Raw genomic sequence first — 12,125 nt, 5'->3', positions numbered from 1 at the left:
ACCCCCCCCGCCCCCCTTACTCATAGTCTGGATATTAATTGTCAAAATTAAGAGGAGCTGGAGAGGTTGATAGCATTGTGCTATCCAACAAGTGGGAAAAGTCAGCGTCTTGGGGGACGCAGTTGAGAAAAAAAAGAAAAAAAGAAAAAAAAGAGCACCGCTTTCACGCATTATCGTCCTGCTGAGGGTGGACACAGGAAATCATTAAAGCTGATGGAAATGGTGGTATTCAATTAAAAACCTTGATTAGATATTTGAGAGGCAACAGTGACCCATTACCAGGACGAACAGGCTGATCAAATCAGCATTTCTGAAAACCTTTAAAATGAATGCCCTTATGACCGGTCTGGAACATGTTGAATGGAAAGCAACAATAAAACTCAATTAGTTAGCCTTTTGTATTTCCCCCTTAATATTTAACTGCAGTAAAATGACCTCATGACATCTACTGATTTTTTATTAAACAATAAAACACATCAGCTGGGCCATGTGCATACCACACGTGCAACATATATTCTTGCGTAACATGTTTGAAAAGGCCTTGAAAGGACAAATGTGGGCAGTGAGTTTTAATTATGTTCTATGCATCATAAATGTACAAATGGAATAGAAATAATACACAATCCTTGTGTGGTCAAACGTTCCTTTACAGGCCGGTTGTACAGTCGGGGAAAAGTGGCGGTCATCTCCATGTAAGGACCCTTCTGAAAACATTCCCTCGGGGACATAAACCCGAGAAGAAAAAGAAAAAGAAAAAACCTACGGCCATTTGAAATTGAGATTGATCACTTGATCGATTTTCCTTTTTGCGGCACAGATTTTAAAACTTTAAATCTGAGGGCCGATGTTAGATTGCTGTACACCTCTACTATTAAACATCATAACCGATAGATTTGAGCTGCCGGGCCACCGCGGGTCAAAATGAGAAATTCTTGCCCTTTTCCAAAAGATAAAAGCGGGATTGAGGGCCCGGCGGGGTTGTTGCAGAACAAGAAAACAGCTCACGGCTTATTATGGTCTCCAACTCTAGAGCTTCAAATACAACATCGTTCATCCTAAATGTCAGACAGCAGTAATGTTATTTATCATGTTGCAGAATTCCTTTAAAGCAACAGGGCACAGGAGGGGAGCCGAAGCAGAAAGTAAGGAAAAGGGGCATCATCAAAATGTGCTCGAAAAGAGCCAGAACAATACCAGGGAAGATGCTGGAAAAATCTACATTAAGTCTGCAAAAGCATTTGCGGTTTGTGCAGAGCGCTGGGATTCTTTTCAGGGATACAAGCTGGAGCCATTCAGAGTCGTGATAAGGGAGGACACGCGGCGCATTGCTATGCAACTTGATTCATTCTGAAAGTGGGTGCACAAATGATCCGTTTTGTGAACACAGCCTTTCTTGCCCTCCATTTGATGGTATGAAAGGGTGAGGGTCACCCCGTCTTTGAGCCCAGTTTACACCCAAGCAGGTCACTTTGTCCTTTTTTTCAGTTCACTGGCTGTGCACACAAGACGCTGGTTTGTGGAAGAAAAAAAATAACATATCCAAAAATAAATAAGGCACAATAAATTCTTTGACAGTCTACACAGCCCCTGGGATTTAAGGAAGGAATCCGGAGTAGTAGACTGCAGCTGCATAACACACAGATATAACTGTGTGGTTGAGTGGTTTTGTGTAGGCGGCGGTACAAAGAGCTCATTAGCAATAGGAACAATATGTATTACTGTGCTAATAACATCTGTAATAAGGATGATTTCTCATAAAATGTCCATTAAATGTTATAATTCTGCCTCTGACGTTCCAAACGGTAACTCGTATCCTGAACTGAACTCTCTCTCTCACACACACACACACACACACACACACACACACACACACACACACACACACACACACACACACACACACACACACACACACACACACACACACACACACACACACACACACACACACACACACACACACACAGGCTCAATCGTCTCTGATTGGAATGCACGCGGCAAACGGAATAACGGACAATCAAGGTGACCGGCAGCTTAGGAGTAGGATAATCTTATCGCGGCGATCGATGTCTGCTGATTGAGCCGTTCAGGGGACGCGTGGAACACCGGTTGTGTTGCTCTCAGTTGTGTAATGTGTTGCTCTCTTAGCTGTATTTGCGCGAGCATCCAGGAAATCACACGGCTGAGCAGTGTTCATCCAAAAATGATTTTTTTTTTTTATTTTAAAAGTAAAAGCATATTTTAAACAAAGAAGAAAAAAAAAGGTCTAGTAGATGTTTATTATCACAGGCCATTTCTGACCCGTCATCGGGTCATTCATTTTATGGATATGAAAAGATGAGTCTAAAATAAAAAAACAATCCATCCCATAGTAATAATCAAAAGTGCCAGTCCGACGGAGCGACTGTGTAATCCTAAAATCAAACATTGCTGAATAAATTACAAGACAATAAGAGGTGAACTACTTCAGCGCGGCACCATTATGGACGACGCTTTAAGCCTTCGCGTCCATCAGCGTCTCTTCCCAGTCAACGAAAACAGGCCGCTTCATGGCCGACGCCGGGGCTCCTATGGGCCGAGGATGGCGTTACATAAACAGATGACAGGTAGTTACTGACGGATTTACTAAATGGAATGCTTAAACATGTCGGTTCATGGCAGCCGCTGCTCAATAACACTTTTGAGTGCTTTTAGAGTGCGGGTAAAAAAAAAGAATAAAAAAAACAACAACAGCGCTCTGCATGACGGTCAGCACACGAGTAGTTATGTGTGAAGTGTGCCTCCGCGTGTCTGTACGTGTGTGTGTGTGTGTGTGTGTGTGTGTGTGTGTGAGAGAGAGAGAGACACACACATTTTTTGCGTGTGAAACGTCTTCAGTGTGGCAGTCTTGTGAAATGTCAGAGCCCCCCGTTCCCCCCCAAAGGTAGCTTCAAAGAGGTCAGCCCGCGTCCTCCTCCGTGGCATTTACAGCTGTTACAGCACGCGGGCGCACACACACACACACACACACACACACACACACATCTGGTCACCTCTCCTCATCAAATACAACCGCTGCCCCTTTGGAACGAGTCTATTCTACTTCTTCTAAAATAAAAGACAGCCTTTCTGCAGTTACTGCGTAACACCGAAATAATGACAAACAATCCTGACTTGTGCACAAATGCATATGGAAGCAAATAAAAAAACACATTTCAGAAGTTCAATCGGTACGAGCCTTCCATGTGGCCCTCGGCTGGATGGGCGACTGGTCTCCAGAAGCCTCATTAAGGCTCGTTTCTTCCGTGTCCTTGTGTTAAATGTGGGCCGGTGAGCATTAGATGGCGTCCGGCCCAAAATCCATCCGTTACTTGCGTTATCCTTTTTGACGCCCACCGCAAGCCTTGTTCAAAACTGCGGCTTTGCTTTTGCTGAACAGCCGAACCCTGCATCCGAAGGCGAGCGTGCGCTCTGAAGGAGGAGGGCAGTGTGTTTCCAAAGGGCCGTCTCGCTTGGAAGAAACAAACACCAAAGCAAAGACGGTCCTTTCTGCGACACGGAGATGGATTCACGCGTAATTACCTCCTCAGCAGCCGATGCTACCAACAGAAGACCTGAAGTGATTGATTATGTTTGCACCTGTCAGACACTGATAAAAGAGTTGATCAAACAAAAGGGGATCCAAGCCGGAAGCTGTTCACAGCATTGTTTCACACCTCAACCATTTTAGATTTTGCCACAGCCGCACAGAAATGAAATCCATTTGTGAAATGCGTCACTTTGAAGTGATCCTGAATGGGAGGTTTTTATCAGAACAAACGCTGGTTGATTGGAGGTCTGGATGAATGTAAAAGGCTTACAATCGATTGCATCTGACATCGTAGCTACTACCGTAAGCCTTCTTTCAGACAATAATAAAGACGATTGTACCGATTTGGCCATTATAGAAATCTGGACTGCAGAACAGCCACACAAACAGCTGAAGATGAGGCGCAAAGCCTCGTCGTCCTCGAGGCTTTTACACCTTTCAGGGAGAGAAACATTCTACTTGAAAGGAGGGCAGCTGAAAAGGCCACGAGGAACCGTAAGGTATTATTTCTCTCAGGTCCATGAAGCCATGTGGTGGAAACCTTTTGTGTCAGAAGGGTTTAACTGCACAAGTGATCACAATGTCGGTCTGACCTCAGGCTTTTCTGCATTTATTCCATTCAAACCTCTAATCATTTTGCCTTTGCTGCCAGTGACGGATGGTCCCGGAGAACTTCAGGTGCCGTGATTCAAATCAAAAAATACACGGTGAACACTTTGAATCGACGGACTCCAGGGAATGCAGACTCAAGTGCAGAGCATAAACACCCTCAATTTCATATATCAATTAGAGGATATAAAACCGGGATCTTAGGCATCTCGATGTCATCCCCAAAGGGGAGATGTGTTGAGGGAGTTTTATAAGTAGACAGCCGGTCCCGAGGCTGGATGTGCACCAAATTAAACTCCCTGCTCTTGGGTATCAGAAGGCATCGAGGGGGGGGAAGAAAATGGAAATGATGGAGGCGCTTACAGAAACCAGGAACCACCCGATGCCGTTTGGCTTTTGGGTTCATCGAAAGGGGGTGAATTTCTTATGCATTTGCTCCATCCGTCAATTTTCTGCACCACATTCTTCTCACCTTTATTTATTCATTTCCAATGCCCGTCATCTCATCCTTCAACCCTTTTCACGTCCAGCTCTTCTCAACTCGCTTTCATACCAACGCTGAATATTAATGACTAGTCCCGCCTCCCTTTCCCTCCGCGTCGCTGCATCTGCTTCCGTCAAACCTCCTCCGCTACTCAACTAAACTTAAATGCAAATGTGAGCTTAAATCTCATTTTGCACTTTTCAAGATATAGAAAATAACTATTTAAAAGCTGGGAAGGCATCATCAAATACTGGCCTTGGGTAACATTGAAAGTGTATCCAACGCGTCAAAAGAATACGTTTGATGGACTTACTTCTCTGCGTCTCGACGCCCAGCAGGTCTGTTTGATCTTCCACACCACTGCAGCCACCAGCAGTAGCGATAGAAAACAACTGGAGGGAAAGAGAGGAAACCATGTCAAGCGAGACGAAGCGGCCGTCACAGAGAAAGTTCACACGCGTGTTCTTTGCAACCCAGAAAATCAGCATTTAAATCTCAGTTGTGTCTTTATTCACAGTATTTTCTCAAGTTATTCAAAGGACTACGATAATTCTGTCCCAACCCGGGCAGCCCTAATAAAGTTTGATTGAACACCAAAAAGATATATTTTGGCCGATTACTTCGATTAATAACCCAAACGCAAAATCATTAGTCAAGGGGAATTCAACAAGGTCCGAGCGCTACTGGGACACGAGCATGTGACTGATCGAGAGCTTCCGCCTCATTATCCTCGTGACAGATGAGCGTTGACATTGTTTCCGGGCTCTAGAGAGACACCCGAGCGCTTCCTGTGAGCTTTAGGGAGCACATGGGGGGGGGGGGGGGGGGGGGTCGTGATTAACTCCAAACAAATGGCCACAACATTAAAAAAAACTTTCCATTCCAAATAATCATCAATCACGTCAGCGTCACCTTCTAATAGTTCTCTACTTGCTGAATTACACTGGAACACGGCCCTGTTCCTGATGGCCGAGAACAATGAATCACATCTGGATTTGAAACCCACTCTGTAACATGAGCGACGTCGACACCCCCCCACCCTGCCCCACCCTGCCCCGGGGATGGAGGCCTGGTCCACTAAGCCCATTTCACCAGGGACCGGTCTCTGATTTCACGGGTCCGTCTCTTTGATATTTTAACTTGAGTGGCCTTTCAATTTGCCCGGCTACACCTGCTGGATTCTGAGGTCAAGATTCTTTGAAGGGGGCGATAACGTCTGTGAGGACGTTGGGGGGCGGGGGTGTATCAGGCTAAAAGAAGGAAAGTGGGATGAAAGTGTTGAGTGAAGGGAAACAGTCCTTTATACGGCAAAAAAAAAAAAAAGGACCATCGCAGCCTTTGAAGATAACAGTGATTGAAAGGGAGTTTTGTGGGGGCTTCAATGACATTTACATGCTGTGGAAGTGACAAACATCCTTAGACAGGCTTTCACTATTTTGGATTTTAGTAAAGAAGCTTTAATCCATTTTGCTTCTCCTTCTCCTGTTAGAATAGAAGAGTCCCAACGCCTCAAGGACAAATATGAAATTATTTACGTAAGGAAGTACTTGTAAATCCAGTAAATGTAAATCTGGTTACAGCAGGTGCGAACTTTCCCTGTTTGTTTTGAGCAAAGCGAGACATTAGGAAGCTGGGACACTTTCTATGACTTCCTGAGTTTATGGATCTCAGTCGAATCCCACTAAAGACTCTCACACGGATGGATGGATCCATACCTGCTACCTGCTGGCCTCTGAGGCTGCTGAAACGCGAGGCATACGGACATTACGCACTTTTAGTTTACTCTTCTTTCACCCAACCCGTTTGATGTAGGAGGTTTGGAGTGCATGCCTCTCTTTGCACATACATGGTGTAAACACACAGATATGAGCGGAATGACTCTGGTTCATTAGTATAAAATTAGGCCGCGAGGCTCCCAGCATCCAATTAGCAAGTTTCAACAGCATCCCATCAGAAGGCAGAAAACCGTCAGACTCAAATTAGATCGGAACTCAGGCGGTGCCTTGCGAGTCAGTATTGTATAAGAATCCGTGAGGAAGAATATGGGGGAGGGGAATTAAAAATGACTTGGGAGCAGCTCGCGGTGAAAAGGGTGAGTCGGTATTTGAATAAAAGGAGAAATCAACAGAAGGAGAGAACAGCGCTCGTTCCCAGTCATGCTGTCATTCCTTCTATCTCTCATACAAGGAGGTCTAGAAACCCTGTGGGGTGATATGACATTTTTGTCATCAGGCTGATTATGTTTACCGCAGGTTCATCCCCTCCAACCCCCCACACACACACACACCTCCCTTTGTTTGTGGGTCAGTGGGAGCAAGGACACAGAAAACACTCAAAATAATTATTGGAATCTGCATGACAATAGAAAAAAAAACAAATAATAAACAGGATGCAGACTGAAAATGAGGCTGCAAACAGGGGACGCTGTGCTGGGTTGTTGTGGTTAATTTACGTTAGATTTAGGAAGCACTAGAATACAACTTACGATGCGCCGGAGAGAAATTGATGATGACTGATACGAAGGAAGTAGTGTTACACGGTGTTACACAGTGTTAAAGCAACATACACGGGTGTGTATGTTGCTTTAAAAAGACAAACTTTTTTAACATGCTTCCCTGTGCAATGGATGCAAGAAGCCTTCAGCAACAGGTTTTTTTTTTTTCCAGACAAAATAAGCTTGGCCCTTCTCCACCTTCCCTTCCAACAAGTCGTGGATGGGGCAATTCCACTGTAATTTGATCGGATGGAGGCAGAAGATAACCGACTGCGTGACAGCTTATATGGAACGTTATTGTGGGCTGGGCAGAGACTGGCAGGGCCCTCGGGCCCCGGCTGTCTTATATTCCAACCTTGACAGCTACACAGATAATACCCAAGTCGATCGGGCTTCACCAGGGGGGGGGGGCGGGCATGGGGACCTAGAAATGAATTCAACAAACGCGGTTACGGTCAGTTACTATGAGAACTATCCGATTAATGCAACCAAGACTGCGAGAAAAGGGCCGCGTCAGAGAGCTGATCCCGTTTGCTTTACCTGTTACCAATCAAACCCACAGGATTCTGGCTGATGCTTCCGGAGTGTATTTAAGAGGCGCGGAGTTCACACGCTTACCTGAAAAACGTCACGAAGAACTGGACGAGGTCCATGATGCTGTTGTGTTGGGAGAAGGCGATCTGAGAAAGAGACGAGGCGGAGACGTTAAAGACGGTGGACATTTGGACCTTTCTTTGTACATTACGGGGGTATTTTTCTTCGGTGTTTGACACTTCTATTCCACCACATCTCAGAGCTTGATAGAACACGTTTTTTTAACTTAAATAAAATGATGAAAATGACACTTTACCAGCTACAGCTTTAAAAAACATTATTCTGAGATTCGTCATTCCTGCGAAAAGTTTTTGGTGCTATTTCGAAAAGGCTTTTGTCCTTGCACTTTAGAAGCACTTTAGAAGAGAAGTCTAATATTTACCTGCCAATATTAAATAAACATTGGTAACAAAACAAAAAAAAGGTACAGTAGTACCGGAAAACTAAAAAACAATAAAAATCTATGTTGTCAAGAATATGATTTAATTCTTTAACCGAGACAACGTGTTAATATGTTGTCGTGAGTTACAGTCGGCAATAAGAGCAGAATGGACGAGCTAAAAGATCACAGACGGGACCGCTTCTGCTTGTGGAAAAGAAATGTCTCTTTGAAGGTGGAGGAAAGTGATTAAATAATAATAATTAAATAATTAAAAAGGTCACAACGCTTTATGTTTATCGACAACTGCTGAAAAATGATTGCTTTCCCCTCAATTATTCTGAACTTTTGCAACAATACATTTTAAAGGATTTAAATTCTGATCCAGGGAGCCTGGGCAGGAAAAAGGCCTCATGTGAAACATTTACTGGAGTCCTAACTTTTGTTCTCAGAGTTCTGACTTTAAATTGTGTGACCCAATACTTAAGTACTTTTTATTTTAAACACATTAAATAATAAAACATAACTTTTTTTTTTTTTTTTACAATTCTGTGATTTTCTCCATTTGACAAAAACGATAAAACAACCCGCCTGCTTTTTCGTTCTAACAACATATACTGTAGCTCTCCGATGACTGGCAGCATTGCCGGAGAATAATGTACCCGAAACATTTATTCTACCTTTATTAAAAGAAGAGCAAAGAAGACGGCAGCTACTTGTGATAGGCCTCCTCATTCAGAAGCCCTCAAAGCACAAAAACACAACCTCGGGTAATAGGGCACAGTCTGTGCTCTTAGAGCTGGAACGTTTGACTGATGTTTGATGATGCGGATGAGGCAGAAAATCGAGAAGAATTACTAATATGTGTACGTTATCAGTAATTGACAAGCGATGTATGAGGCCAGACAGAGTCTTCAGTGGAGTGACGTCGATAGATGATTTTCATCGTCCTCCTAAACGTCTCCCACCGTTGGCTCTTCCGTACTTTAAGTAGAAAATAAGAACCGCTGATCTGAAATGAGATGCTCACTGACATGGCTGCCGTGACTCAAAAGGACACATTACACAGATATTTTGTGGAATTTTCTAGTGAGTAGGCCAGTTGCATTGAGTGTTCCCAGCCCTTCTTTTCATGTAATATGAGGTCAAAGCAATACATTTGGGGTTATTTTAATTTCAATTCTATCAGAGACGATCGATAGCATGATTTGAGAATGTACTAGTTTATTACATCGAGCGGTCCTCACGGGTAACAATTATGCTCAACGGTTAGTGATGTCATGTGATGTCAGATCTGAATGTTTGTTTTACGGGGTAAGACCCATAAAAACAAGGCTCATAAGTGCATTCTCAAATTCTGCTTTATCTCGTCCAGGTCGATGCTCTCCGCGCTGCCATACAGAGACCTTATCCTGTTACAAAAAGCTATTTGCTTTAACAGCTCGGGCCAGTCCATAATAAATAAGTGACTGCTGGCCAGGAAATCTAATAGAAAACTATTACTGGTGCACCTCCACCGGTGGACTGACCCCAAAGATATCATCGCCATACCGGGGTCCAATCTGCCCCATGGAAGAGATGCCTACAACAAATTGAAAAATCAATACCTGGAAGTGGACTAATTACCAAATCGGGAACGGTGTGCGATTAGAAGAAATAATAATTCTGTCCATGATATTTCTCAGTAAGTGTCTCACTTTGACACACAACAACACAGTTGTTGCAGACTGAATGGCTTCCATTCATTTCTTGGCATAAACATATTACCGCACACGTCATCTATACCTGCGCTTGATCAAATATTTAAGTGAACATTTATGTACAATAAAACATCCTGCAAATAATGGAGGAACGTTAGCACTCATTGAGCGTCCTCTATAAGACTAAACGGTGTATTTGTTTCGACAACAGCTTAATTGACAGCTCTTCCCAAACGTAGAACAACAAACAGCATTTATTTTCTACCCGGTTGTTTTCTCGCTCCATCCGCCGCATCAAAGCCTCAATCGCCACCATTCAGAAAAGAGGGCTCGCAGGGGTTAAACGGCGCTTTGCTTTCGCCAGCTAAAAAACAGCTGTGCAGCTATAAGCAAGCTAACCATCGCTCATTAAATCTGTAATTAGAATAAAGTGCACTTGGAATCACCCTGAGCGGCAACATGGACGAGCCCTCCCACCCCCACACTCTCTTTATGTACTTCACGTGGGATCAATGCTTGATCAATAGCACGATGATCACCACGCGGTAGCGTATCGGCTCGCGTGGCGACGTCAGCCTTTTACCTGGATCTTGATGGGCCATGAGAAGTTACTGACGTAGACGTAAAAGGTGATGTTTGGGTTGCTCCTGAAGGTGAACTTCTCACAGGAGAAGCTGTCCCTGTACTCCTTGATGTTGCTTTTGGACACGATGGGCACCTCCTCCCCGGAAATGGTTCCAGCTGTCGGGACAAAGAGTTCACGCTAAGCACGCTGCCGTCGGGGCGCTCGGACAAGTGATGGATGGCGCTGGACCGCCAGCAACATATCATTATGAATCCATTAATGGGTTTGTCGGGCAAAATGTCTCATCAGCAATTATTGTTATCATTGTCTTAAGTGCATTCATCTTCATTCCGGTTGCCCGTGAAACAGAGCAGAGCTTTATTCTGTAATTACACATGCTGTCAGTTTTTCGCAGTTAAATGGGAGTGGGAGAAAAAGCGAAGAGTGACGGGTCACGACGAGTCATGTTAACACGTAGTCACCGTTTGAATCCATAGCACCGCCGTCAGCTGATGTACTTAGTACATCTCAGACCTAGAGAATAGCATATAATAACCCTTGGGGGTGGATGCAGGTTACCCAAGGGCAACAAATATCTGCAAAGATCCACTTTTACTTATTTGAAATACGCGTTCGTATCCCTTCATGGTCAGCAGGGGCGTCGTTTCATTTTACGCTTCACTCGATAGACTTCAAAATGAAGTTTCCAAATACCCATCATGGACAAAAAAAAAAAAAAAAAAGTCATCTCCAACCAAAGTCTATTTTCTGATCTATCTCCACGTTGCGAGTCACTTCTTTTTCGTCCTCGTGTCAGCGGGTCCCCCGCATTGACATTCCAACCCACAGCCCTGAAACAAAAGAACTGGAAATGACAGCTTGAGTGTGGCTACGTGAGCACGTTTATCTTAATTGAAATCACCCTCCTCCTCCTCCTCCTCCCACCCAAAGGCGCCTCGACGCTCTTGTCGATTGTGAAGAGGCTCCCGTTCCTTCGGAGACACAATATGTCTTTGTGAGGGTGGGGTGGTGGGGGTGGGGGCAGTTTCAAATATTAATGGCGATGCTCCAAAAAAAAAGAAGAAAAAAAGGTTACGGCGAGGAAGGGCGGACGATTTTAACGTTGTTTTAGTGGTTGGAAATGTCAGTGTTGTGAGGAGGGACGAGGGGAACGGGGGGGGGGGGGTGTAAACAGTGGCACTGGACCACTGCAGTGTCCTTGGTTGTCTTTCATCTGGGGACCTCTAATACCCACTCAACAGTGAGAGAGAACACACTGACGAGAGCAGGTACATCACATTTTATCGTTCCTTCATTAGCCGCTGTACCGACTGAATACATTATTATTATTGTAATAAACAGCAGCACATTTACGACAACAAAAACTAAACTTGAATTTGAGAATGGGCAAATTGCCCACACGGAAGAACTCGATGTGTGACGCCTCAGACAAGAGGCAGCAAACCAAATGTTTTGACGTCCATACAGCAACACGGGAAATATTTTCTTATCGTATACAATTCCTAAAATTGACTGGAAATTATGAAATGAATTATGAAGTTTTGACCTATTATGTAATATGTGTGTGTTCTTTTCAAAGGGATTATTTCACTATGTACGACTAGTGTCGAAGTGTTTAAAGTGATAAATAAAATAAAAACCACACCTGACTTTTATTTTACAACCCAAATTCCTTCTACATCTCTGATGTTATTCGTCACCGAAGTCATTA

At 44.0% G+C, this 12,125-nt stretch overlaps 1 protein-coding gene across 1 annotated transcript in view; it reads right to left on the bottom strand.

Annotated features, from left to right (window-relative positions):
* atrnl1b (attractin-like 1b) overlaps positions 1-12,125 on the bottom strand; it is a 45,135-nt gene that overhangs the window by 8,908 nt on the left and 24,102 nt on the right. The window contains exons 24-26 of the mRNA XM_040175887.2: positions 10,412-10,569; positions 7,774-7,835; positions 4,975-5,053 (exon numbers count right to left, since the gene is read on the bottom strand). Coding sequence (XP_040031821.2) covers positions 4,975-5,053; positions 7,774-7,835; positions 10,412-10,569 — 299 coding nt within the window. The remainder of the gene's footprint in view (positions 1-4,974; positions 5,054-7,773; positions 7,836-10,411; positions 10,570-12,125) is intronic.

Source organism: Gasterosteus aculeatus, chromosome 5 (genome assembly GCF_964276395.1).
Source record: "Gasterosteus aculeatus chromosome 5, fGasAcu3.hap1.1, whole genome shotgun sequence".
Taxonomy (NCBI): Eukaryota; Metazoa; Chordata; class Actinopteri; order Perciformes; family Gasterosteidae; genus Gasterosteus; species Gasterosteus aculeatus.
The sequence above is the reverse complement of the archived record's forward strand: the minus strand, read 5'-3'. Positions and strand labels throughout refer to the sequence as shown.